The sequence below is a fragment of the Scyliorhinus torazame genome, chromosome 6 (genome assembly GCF_047496885.1).
Source record: "Scyliorhinus torazame isolate Kashiwa2021f chromosome 6, sScyTor2.1, whole genome shotgun sequence".
Taxonomy (NCBI): domain Eukaryota; kingdom Metazoa; phylum Chordata; class Chondrichthyes; order Carcharhiniformes; family Scyliorhinidae; genus Scyliorhinus; species Scyliorhinus torazame.
In genome coordinates, this window is record NC_092712.1 from 245849500 (window position 1) to 245867743 (window position 18244).

The 18244-nt window shown below is 44.1% G+C and overlaps 1 protein-coding gene across 1 annotated transcript in view; it reads right to left on the minus strand.

The window, feature by feature from the left end:
- trnau1apb (tRNA selenocysteine 1 associated protein 1b) overlaps positions 1-18244 on the minus strand; it is a 204097-nt gene that overhangs the window by 154908 nt on the left and 30945 nt on the right. The window contains exons 5-6 of the mRNA XM_072509557.1: positions 4023-4154; positions 3492-3611 (exon numbers count right to left, since the gene is read on the minus strand). Coding sequence (XP_072365658.1) covers positions 3492-3611; positions 4023-4154 — 252 coding nt within the window. The remainder of the gene's footprint in view (positions 1-3491; positions 3612-4022; positions 4155-18244) is intronic.

Genomic DNA, 18244 nt, shown 5'->3' on the forward strand with positions numbered 1-18244 from the left:
ATCCCGACCGATTCAGGGCCCGATAATGGGCTAGGAGCGGGGCCGCGTCATCTACACGCGCCAGGCCTTGTCACCGCGTAAAGACGGCGCCGCATACATGACGTGGACGGCGCCGCATAACTGGCGTCACCCGCGCATGCGCGGGGTGGCCGGCGCCAACCCGCGCATGCTTGGTTGCCGTCCTCTCCGCGTCCGCCCCGCAAGAAGATGGCAGACGGATCTTGCGGGGCTGCGGAAGGAAGGAGGTCCTCCTTCAGAGAGGACGGCCCGACGATCGGTGGGCACATTTGATCCCACATTTGAGGTACCCCCCGGGGCAGGATCCCCCCCCAGCATTCCTGCACTGTTCCCGACGGCAGCGACCAGGTGTGGACGGCGCCGGGGGGAATCCGCCGTTTTGGGCTGGCCGCTCGGCCCATTCGGGGCTGAGAATAGCAGGGGTGCCGGAGAATCGCCATTTTGGGTGTCTCGGGCGATTCTCCGGCGTTCCCGCCGCTTGGGAGAATCGCGGGAGGGCGTCGGACCGGCGTCGCGGGAAATTCTGGCGGCCCAGGCGATTCTCCCAACCGGCGAGGGAGTGGAGAATCGCGCCCATGGAGTCAGAAGCTCAGCACACAGTTAAAAAGGACAGCAAGTTTGCAAACAATCTGGTTCAGCCTGAACAAGTGGCCAGAGAGTGGAATGGAATTGAGAACAATAGAACGTAGCTTCTAATGGGGCTAAAGATAATGGTAGTCTCAATATGTAATTGGAGAAAATAGCTGTTCATCCAATTTTGAAAAATCAAAATGCAGTGAATGTTATGAGAGGTGCTGGTCGGATGAAATTAAATTAAATTAAATTAAAATCGCTTATTGTCACAAATAGGCTTCAGATGAAGTTACTGTGAAAAGCCCCTAGTCGCCACATTCCGGCGCCTGTTCGGGGAGGCTGGTACGGGAATTGAACCGTGCTGCTGGCCTGTCTTGGTCTATTTTAAAAGCTCTGTGCTAAACCAGCCCCAGTAGCCATTTCATCTGATGTTGCGCTTTTCAATGAATTGAAAAGGGGCACCATTTATATGAAAAATAAAAAGTCACGGGTAGACTATTGGGGACCTCTGGAGTTAACATTGCCGGAAGAATTCGAAATAGAGCACCAGCAACAATGCAAAGCTGCACTGACTGTATGCTCATAAGATGTGAAGTTGCTTTAATCCAACATTCTGAATTAGAGTTGAATTTCTTTTTAGTTTATCTTCACACACACAAATTTTAACATATCGGGAAAAGTGGAGAAGTGGTGGAAGGATTCCAAGCTGGTTATCAGCCCTATGAACCACATTATGGACACTCCTTCTGTGGCCAACAAGCCCTGGTATTAGACTTGAACCTGGAATTTCTGATCCAGAGGTAGGTCTTGTATCACAAGACCTCAGAGTTGAATGTTATATTACGACCATAAATCCATTAATAAATATTGTGCCCCCTAAATTTGGTATTCCGTATTTACTAGTTATACTATTCATTAAAAATGTTACCTGTTTCACAACCCTCCATAAACCAAAATGGTTTGGGAATTAGACCCTTACTTACACTAATTAATCAGCAGTTGATTAGTTTGTAACATTTTCCTGTATTTCTTCCACCCAAGGGGTTAATTCTCAATCATACACTTTGGTACAGACTCATCCTCTGGGAGTACATATCTGTAAAATATAATCTTAATTCTAAACTTCTTTTTCCCAAAATCTTGGTTCACCTGTACCCTCAAACAGTGGAATTAAGTAGTGATTTCTCTTTTCGCCTGTACAACTCGTGACCAGAGATCAGTTATATTTTTACTCTGTTTTATTTGTCAACTTATTTCACTTATCTGTTCCTTTCACCTCTCGTGTCCCACTGCCTACTTTTAAGGAGAGAAAATAAAAGATTTCTGATTGGCAAAAGCCAACTCTAAATAAATCTTTCAATCAACTGGGCAGCAACTGAGGCAGCACGGTAGCACAGTGGTTAGCACAGTTGCTTCACAGCTCCAGGGTCCCAGGTTTGATTCCCGGCTTGGGTTACTGGGTTATGAGGGTGGGATGGGCTTAAGTGGGTGCTCTTTCCAAGGGCCGGTGCAGACTTGATGGGCCGAATGGTCTCCTTCTAAATTCTACGATTCTATGAATTGAGGCTGAGAGCTGTTGTAGGTAGATTTAGAGAGAAGGTTTTAGACAAAGGTACCCTGGCTTAGATGCCTGCATAAGAGGCAATTTGTAGGAATAGTGTAGAAACTATAAGTGGAATTTTATAATCTGAGAATTACTAATATCAGAAAGGACATACAGCTAACGGAAGTTCAGAATGCTAAAAGACACAAAATGGCCGCTAGCTGAGTTGGCAATACAAAAGACACAAAATGGCTGTTAGCTGAGTTGGCAATACAAAAGACACAAAATGGCTGTTAGCTAAACTAGCCACATTCCTGAAAACAATTAGCTGAGTGAGTCGCAAACTGGTATAAAGAATATTAATAATTATAGACAGAAGGCATGTTCAGGGAGATAATGATGGCCGATATTAGCAGATGATCTAAGGTCTTGAATGGAAAACAGACATGTGGGATTAAGGGAGGAATTCACAAACAAATGATAACAGGGTCCACAGAACAAGGGGCATTGTCGACCCTGTAGACTTCCTTGTTAGTCAAAAATAAATCTGCCTTAAAAATATTTAAGGTTCCTGCCTCCACCGTTCTCTGGGGAAGGGAATTCCACAGGCTAAAGAATCATGAGAAAAGAAATGTATCTTCATTTACTGTCTTAAATGGGAGACCCCTTATTTTTAGACTGTGTCCCTTAGTTCTAGTCTCACAAGGTGTAACATCTATTCAGCATCCACCCTGTCAAGTCCCTCAGAATCCTGTTTCAATAAGATCATCTTATTATTTTCAACTCCAAAGGATGCAGTCCCAATCTATCCAACCTCATAACAAAATCACTTCATCCTATAAATCAGTCGAGTGAACCTTCTCTGAACTGCTTCTCATGCAATTATGACCAAAATTGTACACAATGTTCTAGAATGTGGTCTCATCTGACAACTGCGGCAAACTTTTATATTCCATTCCCCCTGCAATAAACCATTCCATTCACCTTCCTAATCACTTGCGACACTTGCAAACTAACTTTGTGATTCATGTACAGTGCCAGGACACCCAGATCCCTCTGTACTGGGAGTTCTGCAATCACTCTCTATTTAAATAATATGTTGCTCTTCCAATCTTCTTGCCAAAGTGGAAAAGTTTACATTTTGCCACAGTATACATTTCTGCCAAATGTTTTCCTCCTCACTTAACCTATCTATATTTGTTTTCAGATTTATGTCCTCTTCTCAGCTACATCAGCAACCACATATTCAGTCCCTTCATCCAAGTCATTGATAGGAAGTAAATAGTTAAAGCCCCAGTGCTGATCCCTCAACTATTTACAATGAGGTTTGTTCAAACACCAGGATGATACAACTTACCTTTTTGGCACTGCTATACTTATTCGGATGGGTTTTCCTCCTAATCCTTTGCTGTTCTGACATTCTTCCAAAGCTTTTTTCTGTTCTGCTTCATCAGAAAACCTGACAAACCCAAAACCTCTAGTAAAAGAATAAGAACAAAGAACTGTTTACATTGCAGCACGTTTGATGGAATGAACTGGCTTGAATCAACAGATTGTAAATAGTTTGATCCACATAATATTAGAGTTATTACTTTACATCAGAGGTATCATCAGTCCAAGTATTTGATGTCCTTGTTAATCCTAGCTGGGACAGAAAGAACGTTCTTATTCAATATATGGCATGATTTTCATTCGCCATTGTGGTTTATAAAAAAAAGGGCTGTTTCATAGCACATGACAAAATGGCCATTTAATAATCATTAAGTTATGACTAAATTTCAGTGCTTAATACCAAAATATACAAATTACATTGGTGATTGCAGTTTGTTGAGATGTCTTTCCTGCTAAGGTCTCTGTAAACATTGATATCACAAAGCAATTACAGTACCTTGAGTTCCCAGATGTGTCTGTCACCACTTTTCCACCTCTACAAGATGGATATTTTTTCACAAAGTAATCATACAGATGAAAATCATCAACTTCAGAAGAGAGATCGCCCACAAAAATGGAATATTCCTGGCTGTTGAATAAGACATATTTGCAGTGAAAATGCAGCTGTAGTCAAGGTTGGTAGAAGCAATAAATTCTGCATTCCAACAACTGACTTTAGAAAGACGAGTATAAAAGTGATTCAGGCGTGACATCAGAATGTCTTCAGTATCATTTCAGTTGTACCTCCACTGCAAGTCAACCTAACAGGTTATGCCCAACACCTCCCACCTCCAGATGGAGTTTTAAAAATTACATTTCTGGGGCAGCATGAATAGTCAGGAAGTCATCTGGCAGATATTTTTGGACAGTCGTCAAAAAGATCCTGCAACCAGTGGCTTGCAGCAATCTAAAGTCCTCTTTTGGATAGGTGCACAGTCACTTTCAGTAGTATCCTTGCACTGGAGGAAATAATTCCTGAAATACAAGCCGATTCACGTTCAGATGAAGCTACTTCCGCTGCACATTACTCCATGCGTATTTGGTAGATTGGTGGAAAATAAGCACATTTGTTTTTAGAATTTTCATTGAATTATACTTTCCAGTGGCATTGCACCTCAAATTGTGTCCTTATGACATATCCATTTGGGGAAAAATGCTGAACTGGGTCATATCACATGCACAAAAGGAGGACAAATTGAAATTCAGTCAATTATCACCCCATCAGCTCTCGCTCATCAGAAAAGTGATGCAATGTGTTGTCTACACTTATATGGCAATCACCAGGTTGCGAACACTCAGGTTGGGTTCCGCCAGGACCACTCAGCTCCTGATCTCATTAGAACATTGGTCCAAACATGGGCAAAGAGCTGAACTTAAAAGGCGAGAGTTACAGCCTTTACATCATGGCAGCATTTGACTGAGTCTGGCATCAAGGAGCCCTGGCAAAGCTGAAATCAGTGGGAATCAGGGGGAAAACCCTCCACGAGTTGGAGTGATAGGAAGATGTGCAGGTTAGGTGGATTGGCCATGCTAAATTGCACCATAAGTGTCCAAAGGTTAGGCGGGGTTACTGGGTTACAGGGATAGGGTGGAATTGTGGGCTTAAGTAGGGTGCTCTTTCAAGGGCCGGTGTAGACACAATGGGCTGAATGGCCTCCTTCTGCACTGTAAATTCTATGATTCTATAAGATGGTTGTGGTTGCTGGAGGTTAATCATCTCAGATCCAGGACATCACTGCAAGAATTCCTCAGAATAATGTCCTAGGCTCAATCATCTTTGGTTGCTTCATCAATGACCTTCCTTTCATCACAAGGTCAGGTGTGGGATGTTGTTGATTGCACAATGTTCAGAAGCATTCACAAATCCTCAGATACTGAAGCAGTCCATTTCCATATTCAGCAAGACTTGGATATCATTCAGCTTTGGACTGAAAACATTCATGGCATGCAAGTGCCAGTCAATGATGTCGCCAATAAAAGATAATCTAACCATCCACTTTTGACCTTCAATGCATTATCATTACCAAACTAAACTCAACCAGCCAGATAAATATCGTGACTACATTGGCAGGTCGGAGGTCAGGAATCTTGTGGTGAGTAACTCATTGCCTCTCCAAAGCTTGTCCACAATCTACAAGTAAGGGAGGAATTCATAAACAAGTGATAACAGGGTCCCCTTGAGATGCCACGGAACTGCATTCTTTTTTAGGTATCATATCTTATTATGGACGTTTCATTGCACACCTGGCTACCATCCTGGCCCCACTTCATTCGCTGCTGAAGAAGCATCACCCTTGCGTTTGGGGTGCAGCCCAGGTGACGGCCTTTGAGATAAAGCACTGCTTATCCTCTTCGAAACTGCTTACTCATTTTGACTCATCCAAACCGCTGTATGTGACATGTCACCTGATCTATGATCTATACCTCACCATGTGGTATAGGAGCGGTCCTATCCCATCGCATGGGTGGTGGCCGTGACTGTCCAATCGCGTTTGCCTCCCAGACACTGATGGCTGAGGAGAGGAACTATCCACATATTGAGGAGGGAGGCCTGGCTGTGGTCTTTGGCGTCAAACATTTTCAGCGATACGTTTACGGTCATCATTTTGTCATTACAACTGCCCATAAGCCACTACTCAGTTTTTGCATGAGGACAAGGCGGTCCTCAATTGGCGGTCCCCCAATAGCTCCTGCACGGATCCAGTTCTAAGCTTTGCTGTTTCCTGCACATGAATCCATGCATCCCTGGGAGTGGCCGGGTCACCCTTGGGCTCACGTTCATGCAGATTTTGCCGGACCCTTTTTGAACTCGGATGTTTCTGATCATGGTGGCTAGAGGTCCACCGGATGACGTCCATCACGACCCGAGCGACAATAGAGTGCCGACGCACTTCTTTTTCGGTCCATGGCATACCAGAGGTGTTCGTCACGGATAATGGAGCCTCATTTATGAGCGAAGAAAGAATTTGCCGCTTTTGCAAAGCGCAACGGGATCCTGGTGAGGGGGTGTGAGGAATGTAATAACCTGCACGGGACATACGATGTGGGGGGTCATTGTTTTCCCCGTGCTCCTTGAGGAGTACAAGCTTCACCGCTAGGGGCGGGATAGCTTACCAATACTTGTATTAAAGGTCAGCCAGTCTGGAACCAACTGATAATTATAATTGTTGTAAAATAAATGCCGTATACTTTTGCTTACTTTGGACTCGCCGAGCCTTATTTTAAACCTTCAACAGCACCTTCCAAAACCATAACCTCGACAAACTGGAAGGACATGACTCCCGAGCTCTATGAATATAAAATAGCTAAATCTCAAAACCAGACACAGAGGTGAGCTGGACAGACACTAAGAGATTAACTGAAACACACAGAGGGGTGAGCTACCTGATACACTAGCTCATCAAGAGATGGAGCCATTATCATCGATGATGGCACAGGACAATTGTTATTACAGACCACAGTTAGTTCCTGCCAGGAATGAAAAGAACATTCACACCTCAGTCATCCTTGGAGCGAGGCATTCTTCCCCATGGGGAGGGAATCACAGTATTCTGTTGTGTAAACAGCAGAAGTATAAACTATGTCTGTACAGTTTTGTCTCTACCAGAGCATGGAATAAACCAATAAAGAGGTGCTCAGTGGTATGGTATCAAGAGTTGAGCCTGTGGTCATGTGATATGAATCATCATAAAAGAGGACAACATTGGAGCGTGTACACTGCAGTCAGGAGGAGGATGGAGACCGGTCATAGAGTCAGAGTTTTACAGCATGTAGAAGCCCTTCGGCCCATCGCAATGCATGCCAACCATCAAGCACCTAACTATTTTAATCCCATTTTCCAGCACTTGGTCCACAGCCTTGCATGCAATGGCATTTCAAGTGTTGACCTAAATACTTATTAAAAGTTGTGAGGATCCCCGCCTCTACCATCCTTTCAGGCAGTGAGTTCCAAATTCTAATCACCCTCTGGATTAAAATATTTTTCCTCACATCTCCTCTGAACCTCCTGTCTTAAATCACCATAAATCTATGTTCCCTGGTTATTGACCCCTCCACTAAGGGGAAAAGTACCTTCCTGTCCACCCTATCTATGTCCCTCATAATTTTATACACCTCAATCAGGTCCCCTCTCAGCCTACTCCAAGGAAAACAATCCCAGTCTATCCAGTCTCTCTTCATAGCTGAAAGATCTAGCCCAGGCAACATCCTGGTGCATCTCCTCTGCATCCTCTCTCGTGCAATCACTTACGTTCTATAGTGTGGCGACCAGAACTGTACACAGTACTCCAGCTGGAGCCTAACCCTGTTCCAGTATAATATCCCTGCTCTTATGTTCAATGGATCAGTTAATAAAGGCAAGAATCCCATAGGCCTTCTTAACCACCTTATCTACTTAGAATCATAGAATTTACAGTGCAGAAGGAGGCCACTGAGCCTATCGAGTCTGCACTGGCTCTTGGAAAGAGCACCCCACCCAATCCCACACCTCAACCCTATCCCCATAACCCAGTAACCCCACCCAACACTAAGGACAATTTTGGACACTAAGGGCAATTTAGCATGGCCAATCCACCTAAGCTGCACATCTTTGGACTGTGGGAGGAAACCGGAGCACCCGGCGGAAACCCACGCAGGCTCCGCACAGACAGTGACCCAAGCTGGAATCGAATCTGGGACCCTGGAGCTGTGAGGCAATTGTGCTAACCACTTTGCTACCATGCTGCCGTACTTGTCATGCTGTCGTACTTGTCATGCTGTCTTCAGAGATCGGTGAACATACACACCAAGGTCCCTTTGTTCCTCTACTTCCACGGGTCCGGCCATTCATCGTATATTCCCTTGCTTTGTTCGTCCTCCCAAAATGCATTATCTCACACTTTTTATGGTTAAATTCCATTTGCATTTCCAGATCCGGCCCTACAATCAACATCAGTAAAGGCCAGCTGTGCGGATGATCATAAATTTCAATCAAGTCATAGAGGGGTTTGTGAATGAGGTATTTTCTAAATTTCTGTCATCGGAGTTTGCACTGTGAGCTATTAATTTTAATTCCAGTCAAATCACAGAGAGGTTTGTACTCGGGGAATTGAGACTTTAATAAACACACAATCCAAGGTTGTGCCAAAACTTGTGGTGCATTTTATCTTCACAATTCCTGCTGTCCAAGAACAACTGTAAAGAACAGAACCTCTTACAAAGGACAGCAGACACAAAGGAACACAACATCTGCAAGTTCCTGTTTAAGTCATGCACCATCCTGGCGTGAAACTATATCTCACAATCCTGCGAATCGCTTCCTAACAGTACTGCGGTTGTGTGTATTCCAGATGGACTAAAGTGGGACAAGAATGTGGCTCACCACCACCTTCTCAAGGGCAATTAGGGCTGGGTAACAAGGGCTGGCCTCGCAAGCAACATTACATTTAATAATTTTTTAAAACACTTACCTTTTAAGATTGCAGTTCAAGTGAATACAAACAGATCAAAAATAGCACAAAGTACCAAGGAAGAATGAGTAAAAAGGAGAAGATCAAGCAATCAAATCCAGCATGCATTATGGAATCATCCAATTTAATTTAGCAAATTATTTTATGGTGCTTTTAGTCAACATTTTCCTCTCAGTATATAGAGTAAAAGAATCCACTAAAACAATAAAATTACAAATAAAAACAAAATGCTGGATAAACTCAGCAGGTCTGGTAGCATCTGTGGACAGAAACAGAGTTAACGTTTCAGATAAAATCATAGAATTCCTACAGCGCAGAAGGAGGTCAATTGGATCATCGAGTCTGTACCAACCTTCTGAAAGAGCACCCTACTCAAGGCCACTCCCCTGCCCTATCCCTCTAACCTGCCCTTGGAAACTAAGGGGGGAATTTAGCATGGCCAATCCACCTAACCTGAACATCTTTGGAACAGAACAGATCTGTAGAAGGATCATTTTGATCCAAACGTTAGCTCTGTTATTCTCCACAGATGCTGCCAGACCTGCTGAATTTATCCAGCATTTTCTATTTTTATTTCAGATTTCCGGCATCCGCAGTATTTTGCCTTTGAGTAAAACTGCAAAACACTGGATACATTTTGAAAATTACAAGAGCAAAATATGGTTGACGCTGGAAATCAGACATAAATAGAGAAGATGCTGGAAACACTCAGCAGGTCTGGCAGCATCTAGGAGGGAGAAACAAAGTCAGCCTGAATTTTTCAAAATTTTTCAGAGTGCAGAGTCAGACAGCTCAGCAAACCCCATAAGTGATAAAATGCCCTTGAACTAGATTTTCATCCAGGGAAGGCCAGGTTTTATGGAAGCCATAGCAGATGACTGCAGAACAAATCAGAAGCTGCTGGGGTGCTGAGGTAGGCTGGACAGAAGCTCTGCCTCAATGCATTGGTATCTCGTCAAAGTAATAGAAAAAAACAATCAAGCAATAAACAGCCGTCCAGTTCTCACCTCTCGCACTCTTCCCCTGCACAGTCCCCATGCCTCCCCCACCAAACTGCCCTTCAAACGCTCTATTCCAACCTTTGCCCCTCGACGCACACCCACATGACCCCTCAATACCTTCCAAGTCACTCTGCACATCACATTTTGCCTATATGCCTACCATGCTAACTCACTTAGTATTCACCACAGGCAGACCTCAGGACCCATGCTAAGATCATAGAATTTACAGTGCAGGAGGCCATTCGACCCATCGAGTCCGCACCAGCTCTTGGAAAGAGCACCCCACTTAAGCCCACACCTCCACCCCATCTCCGTAACCTTGCAACACCATCCAACCTAAGGGCAATTTAGCATGGCCAATCCACCTAACCAGCACATCTTTGGACTGTGGGGGGAAACTGGAGCACCCGGAGGAAACCCACACTGACACGGGAAGAACGTACAGACTCCGCACAGACAGTGACCCAAGCGGGAATCGAACCTGGGACCCTAGCGCTGTGAAGCCATAGCGCTAACCACTATGCTACCGTGCTGCCCTAAATTGATTAAATTGAGTTTGTAAGTTTTTATTCATGAAATCATAATTCAAAACCATAATTGATAAAAACCCATTCACCACATTTTGTTTTAGTCCCTTATAAAAATAAGCATTGGAATTCATATTCCCATTTCAATAAAATAGTGAACGGAAAAGCATCCCACAATGATAATGGAAGGTCATGTAGCTCTAATCCTACGCAGGGGCGGCACGTGGCACAGTGGTTAGAAGTGTTGCCTACGGCGCTTAGGACCCGGGTTCAAATTCTGCCCTAGGTCACTGCCAGTGTGGAATTTGCACATTCTCCCGGTGTTTGCATGGGTTTCGCCCCCACAACCCAAAGATGTGTAGGGTCGGTGGATTGGCCACGCTAAATTGCCCCTTAATTGGAAAAAATGAATTGGGTACTCTAAATTTATTTTAAAAGAGCTCTAATCCTATGCTGATAGCCCTCAGGCCTATGTCAAAAGGCAGAGTGAAATAGCAAGCACTGAATGTTTTTGCACAACAGTTGTTTTTCACAGAGAACAGAAGTAGTTTTAAATGCCTCGCCAGTTCCCTCTGACAGCATCTTTTAAAAGTTCTGTTGACTGCTCCCTGGGCTCTTTTTGACAGTTTCAATGAGTTTATGCAATTCTTAGACACTCATGTGTGCTTTTTACAATCTCAAAGTGCATCATACCTCTCCTGAAAGATAGCAAACATCTCCCAAAGGACAGCATACCTCCCTAAGGGCAGCATACATCCCCCAAAGGGCAGCATACATCTCCAAAGGTGTCTCCCGACCATATCCAAAATGGTACTCTACCTCTCCAAAGAACACCAACATCTTTAGACCTCCTCTCAGGTCTGAAGGGCACAAGAAATATTTTGTACATCTACCTCAGAACAACCTGAGGCAGCTGCACTAACATGTGCAGTTGTAACTGTGAACCACAGATTGCAAATTTGCCCTCATCACCCTGCAAAATTAGTAGATGCCATGTTCTGGCAGAACCTCCACCACCATTTTCATAACAACTGAGGGGCACTCTGTTTTTACAGCAATTCAGGCCATCATTTCTTTTATTAGACTGGAAGAAGTTGGTGATGCAAAAGCTTTTAATAAAGTACAGTCAATTATGCCTGCCTTCCATCCCACCACAGACCTTCCCATTTTTTTCTTTCCTCCCCTCCCTCTGTACATGCTTAGAAACTGTACATTGCTGACTTTTCCAGTTCTGAAAAAAACTGTCTGAACATAGACTGACATAGTAATAATGGGCCATAACATCCATGGAAGTTACAGCAGGAAATTTACAATAATGGCAGAACCCTTAAGAGCATTGACAGGGAGGGATCTGGGTGTACAGGTCCACAGGTCACTGAAAGTGGCAACACAGGTGGAGAAGGTAGTCAAGAAGGCATACGGCATGCTTGCCTTCATTGGCCGGGGCATTACGTATAAAAATTGGCAAGTTATGCTGCAGCTGTGTAGAACCTTAGTTAGGTCACACATGGATAAGAGTGTACAATTCTGGTCACCATACTAGTATGGAGGGCATTAACTATGAGGAGAGGTTGGATTAACTTGGTTTGTTCTCATTGGAACAACGGAGGTTGAGGGGCGACCTGATAAAAGTTTACAAAATTATGAGGGGCATTTTTAAAAATTTATTTCCGGGATGTGGGTGTCGCTGGTTAGGTTAGCATTTATTGCCCATCCGTAGTTGCCCTTCAGAAGGGAGTGGTGAATTGTCTTCTTGAACCGCTGCAGTCCCTGATGTGCAGTGCCCCGTGTGCTCTTAGGGAGGAGTTCCAGGATGTATACCGTGAGGGAAGGAGTGATTTCACACTCCTGTGCAGTTAATTAGATTTCAGCTTGGTAAGATGATATCGTTACTGGGTGGAGCGAAGTTATCAGGCATTTTGCAGGAAAAGTAGGTCAGGGGAGTTTTAGATGAAGTTGCGAACAGATGTCAAGCAGTTTGCTCCCTGTTGTTCAGTTAAAGATATGTCTGTCGACATATTAGCAGTCTTTCAAAGCAGTTCAGACTTGTCTGATTAGAAAGTGAGCAGAAGCAGATTCTGAAGAAATACAGCATGGTTCTGACAGGATTCAGAGCTTTTCTTTAAAGCAGTGGCACATCTTGTTTTCTCAAAAACATCTCTGTACAGCAGATACTCCTATGTGCTAATGGTAGTTAAAGTGGATTGAGACCGGTGATAGTATTTCTTATTGTTTGAGTGGGAATAAAGATAGCAGTTAAGGATAGTGTATTCACTGTATTGAGTAGCGTTTTTTTAAGGGATAATTGTAAGTTATTTTCTGGTGTGATGTGAAAGAGATTTTAATACTGTGCTAGTAATAAAATTTGTTTTAAAATACCACATTCCTAATTCTTCGTGAACTCACTCTTGGAGTGAGGTATCGTTTCCTCACAGTCTTACAAAATTAAAATTAAATATTGGGTTTCTGTGCAATATCCTACCCACTATTGGGGTCTGGTTTGGGATCGTAATAAATTATTTTTGGCAGGAAAACTATGTCATTATGTTGGACATCTGCACCGTTGGTACATAGAAACATAGAAAATAGGAGCAGGAGACCATTCTGCCCTTCGAGCTACTCCACTATTCAATATGATCATCCAACTCAATAGCCTGATCCTGACTTCCCCCAAATCCTTTGATCCCCTTCGCCCCAAGTAGAATATCTAAATGCTTCTTGAAAATAGTCAGTGTTTTGGCCTCAACTGCTTTCTGTGGTAGCAAATTCCACAGGCTGACCAGTCTCTGGGTGAAGAAATTTCTCCTCATCTCTGTCCTAAATGGTCTACCCTGTATCCTGAGACTGTGAGCCCTGGATCTGGACACCGCATCATCAGGAACATCCTTCTTGCATCTCCCTATCTTATCCTGTTCGAATTATATAGGTTTCTATGAGAGTCCCCCTCTCATTCTCCAGCGAATATGATCTTTAAGTAGGAATAAACAAGTATTTTTCGAGATGGCAAGCAGTAACTAGTGGGGTACTGTAAGGATCGGTTTATTCAAATATATATTAATGATTTAGATGAGGGAACAAAATGTAAACAAGACTCCAGGATGGTAAATTGCCTCCCTAGTGCTAGGGTCAAGGATGTCTCGGAGCGGGTACAGGACATTCTGGAGGGGGAGGGGGAGCAGCCAGTGGTCGTGGTACATATCATAGAACATACAGTGCAGAAGGAGGCCATTCGGCCCATCGAGTCTGCACCGACCCACTTAACCTCTCCTAACCTTTTTGGTCACTAAGGGCAATTTTTCATGGCCAATCCACCTAACCTGCATGTCTTTGGATTGTGGGAGGAAACCGGAGCACTCGGAGGAAACCCACGCAGACACGGGGACAAGGTGCAGACTCCGCACAGACAGTAACGAAGCAGGGAATCGAACTTGGGGCCCTGGCGCTGTGAAGCCACAGTGCTAATCACTTGTGCTACCATGCTGCTCCAACGACATAGGTAAAAAAAGGGATGAGGTCCTAAAAGCAGAATACAGGAAGCTAAGAAGGAAATTAAGAAATCGGACCTCAAAGGAAGTGATCTCAGGATTACTACCGGTGTCACGTGCTAGTCAGAATAGAAATGACAGGATATATAGGATGAATACATGACTGAAGAGATGGTGTCAGGGGGAGGGTTTCAGATTCCTGGGGCATTGGGACTGGTTCTGAGGGAGATGGGACCTGTACAGACCGGACGGGTTACACCTGAGCAGGACTGGAACTGATGTCCTATTTGCTGGAGAGGTTGGGGAGGATTTAAACTAATATGCCAGGGGGATGGGAACCTATGCAAGGAGTCAGAGAAAGAGGGAGCAAGGACAAAAGCAAAAGGTAGAAAAGGGAATGCGAAATGTGGAGAAACCAGGGGCAAAATTAAATTTAGGACAGAAGAGAAAAAATTGGTAGCAAGACAAACATTGTGAATAAGACAAACTTAAAGGCCCTGTGCCTTAATGCACGGAGCATTTGCAATAAATGGATGAACTAATCGCGCAGATAGACATAAATGGGTATGATATAATTGGGATTACGGAGACATGGCTGCAGGGTGAACAGGGATGGGAACTGAATGTCCCAGGGTTTTCAGTATTTAGGAAGGACAGGCATAAAAGAAAAGGTGGTGGTGTGGCACCGCTGGTTAAAGAGGAAATTAACACAGTAGTGAGAAAGGATATTAGCTCTGAAAATGTGGAATCTGTATGAGTACAGTTGAGAAATACCCAGTGACAAAAAACATTAGTGGGTGTCATATATAGACCCCCAAACTGCAGTGGCGAGGTTGGGAATGGCATTAGACAATAAATTAGAGATGCAAGTAACAAGGGAATATCGGTGATCATGAGTGATTTTAATCTTCACATAGATTGGGCAAATCAAATTAGCCACAATGCCGAAGAGGAGGAATTCCTGGAGTGTATACGGGATGGTTTTCTTGACCAATATGAGGAGGAACCAACTTGAGAGCAGGCCATCTTAGACTGGGTACTGTGTAATGAGAAGAGAATCATTGCCAACCTGGCTGTAATGAGACCCCTTGGGGATGAGCGAACATAACATGATAGAATTTTTTATCAAGTTGGGAGAGTGAAGTAGTTGATTCGTAGACTAGGGTGCTGAATCTTAATAAATGGAACTATGAGGATATGAGGCGTGAGTTGGCCTTGATAGATTGGGGAAAGTTACTTAAAGGGATGACAGTGGATAGACAATGGCAAACATTCAAGGAATGCTTGGGGAAACTACAGCAACTGTTAATTCCTGTCTGGCACAAAAGCAAAGGGGTTAAGGTGGCCAATACATGGCTTACAAAGGAAATTAGAAATAGTATCCGATACAAGGAAGAAGCATACAGATTGGCCAAGAAAAATAATCGGTCTGAGGATTGGCAGCAGTATAGAATTCAGCAAAGAAGGACGAAGGGATTGATTAAGAAGGGGAAAGTACAGTACGAAAGGAAGTTTGCAGGGAACATAAAGACTGACACTAAGAGTTTCTATGGATATGTGAAGAGAAAGAGATTGGTAAAGAAAAATGTCGGCTCCTACAAACAGAAACCTAATAAGGGACAAAGAAATGGTTGGGCAATTGAATACATACTTTGGTTCTCTCTTCACAAATGAGAACACAAATCAGATTCCAGAAATGTTGGAGAATGAAAGGTTTAGTGAGAGGGAAGAACTGAGGGAGATCAACATTAGTAGAGAAATGGTGCTGGGAAAATTGATGGGATTGAAGGCGGATAAATTCCCAGGGCCTGATAATCTGCATTCCAGAGTGCTTAAGGAGGTGGCTCTGGAAATAGTGGATGCGTTGGCGGTCACCTTCCGGGATTCTATATACTCTGGAACTGTCCCTGCAGACTGGAGTCTCACATCACTCCGATATTCAAAAAGGGAGGTAGAGAGAAAGCAGGGAATTATAGACCAGTAAGCCTAACGTCGGTAGTGGGGAAAATGCTTCAATCCATCATCAAGGACTTTATAGCGCAACATTTAGAAAGCAGTGGCAGGATCACTCAGAGTCAGCATGGATTTATGAAGGGAAAATCATGCTTGACAACTCTGTTGGAATTCTTTGAAGAGGTAACCAGTACAGTTGACAAGGGGGGGGGGGGGGCAGTCGGTGTGGTATATTTGGACTTTCAGAAGGTGTTTGACAAAGTCCCGCATAAGAGATTATTGTGCAACATTAAAGCCCATGGGATTGGGGGAAATGCATTGAGGTGGATAGAAAACTGGTTGGCAGAGAGGAAACAAAGAATAGGGATTAATGGGTCCTTTTCAAATTGGCAGGTGTAACTAGTGGGGTACCACAGGGATCAGTGCTGGGACCCCAGCTATTCACCATATATATTAATCATTCGAATGAGGGAACAAAATGTAACATCTCAAAGTTTGCAGATGATACCAAATTAGGTGGGAGGGTGAATTGTGACGAGGATGCAGGGATTCTACAGCAAGATGATACCAAATTAGGTGGGAGGGTGAATTGTGAATTGTGACGAGGATGCAGGGATCCCACAGCAAGATCTGGACAGGTTGGGCGAGTGGGCAAATCAATGGCAGATGCAGTATAATTTGGATAAGTGTGAGGTTATTCACTTTGGAAGCAAAAACAGGAAGGCAGATTATTACATGAATGGTTGTAAATTGGGAGAGGGGAGTGTGCAGCGGGAGCTGGGTGTCCTTGTGCACCATTCGCTGAAGGTAAGCATGCAGGTGCAGCAGGTGGTAAAGAAGGCTAATGGTATGTTGGCCTTCATTGCGAGGTTTCGAGTATAGAAGCAGGGATGTGTTGCTGCAATTGTACAGGGCCTTGGTGAGGCCACACTTGGAGTATTGTGTGCAGTTTTGGTCTCCTTCTCTGAGGAAGGATGTTCTTGCTCTCAAGGGAGTGCAGCGAAGGTTTACCAGACTGATTCCAGGGATGGCGGGACTGTCATATGAGGAGAGATTGACTAGGTTCGGATTGTTCTCGCTGGAGTTCAGAAGAATGAGGGGGTAACTCATAGAGACTCATAAAATTCGAACAGGACTGGACAGGGTAGATGCAGGGAAGACGTTACCAATGATGGGTGTGTCCAGAACCACGGATCACAGTCTGAGGATTCAGGGTAAACCATTTCTGACAGAGATAAGGAGACATTTCTTCCCATAGAGTTGTGAGCCTGTGGAATTCATTACCACAGGAAGCAGTTGATGCTCAAACTTTGAATATATTCAAGAGGCGGCTGGATATAGCACTTGGGGAGAATGGGATCAAAGGCTACGGGGAGAAAGCAGGATTAGGCTATTGAGTTGGCTGATCAGCCATGATCGTGATGAACGGCGGAGCAGGCTCGAAGGGCCAAAAGGCATCCTCCTGCTCCTATCTTCTATGTATTTATGTAATATCTCCAAATTTGCAAATGACACAAATCTGGGAGGAGGATGATCCTTCAGTGTGATTTGGACAAGTGGAGTGGGTGGAATGAATGGCAGATGCAGAATGAATGGCAGATGCAGAATAATTTGCACAAAATGGACAGGTAGATTATTATCCTAATGGCCATAAATTAGAAGAGAGGAATGTGCAACAAGACCTGGGTGCCCTCATACACCAGTCGCTGAAGTGCATGCAGGTGCAGCACACATAAAGAAGGAAAATGGTATGTTGGCCTTCGTAGCAGAAGATTCAAGTATAAAAGCAGGGACGTCTTGCTGCAATTATACAGGGCCTTGGTGTGACTACACCTGGAATATTGCATGCAGTCTTGGTCTCCTTATCGGAGGAAAGATTGAGTCAGTTAAGGTTGTATTCGCTGGAGTTCAGAAGAATGAGGGTGGATATCACAGAAGTGCATAAAATTCTAACAGGACTAGACAGGGCAATAAGGATGTTCCTGATGGTGGGCGTGTCAAGGACCAGGGTCACAGTCTGAGGATACAGGGTAGACCATTTAGGACTGAGATTAGGAGAAATATCTTCACCCAGGAAGTGGTCAGCCTGTGGAATTTGCTACCACAGAAAGCAGTTGAGGCCAAAATACAATGTTTTCAAGAAACAGTTAGATATAGTACTTGGGGCAAAGGGGATCAAACGACATGGGGGAGAGGGGGGGGCGGAATCAGGCTATTGAGTTGGATGATCAGCCATGATCATAATGAATGACGGAGCAGGCTTGAA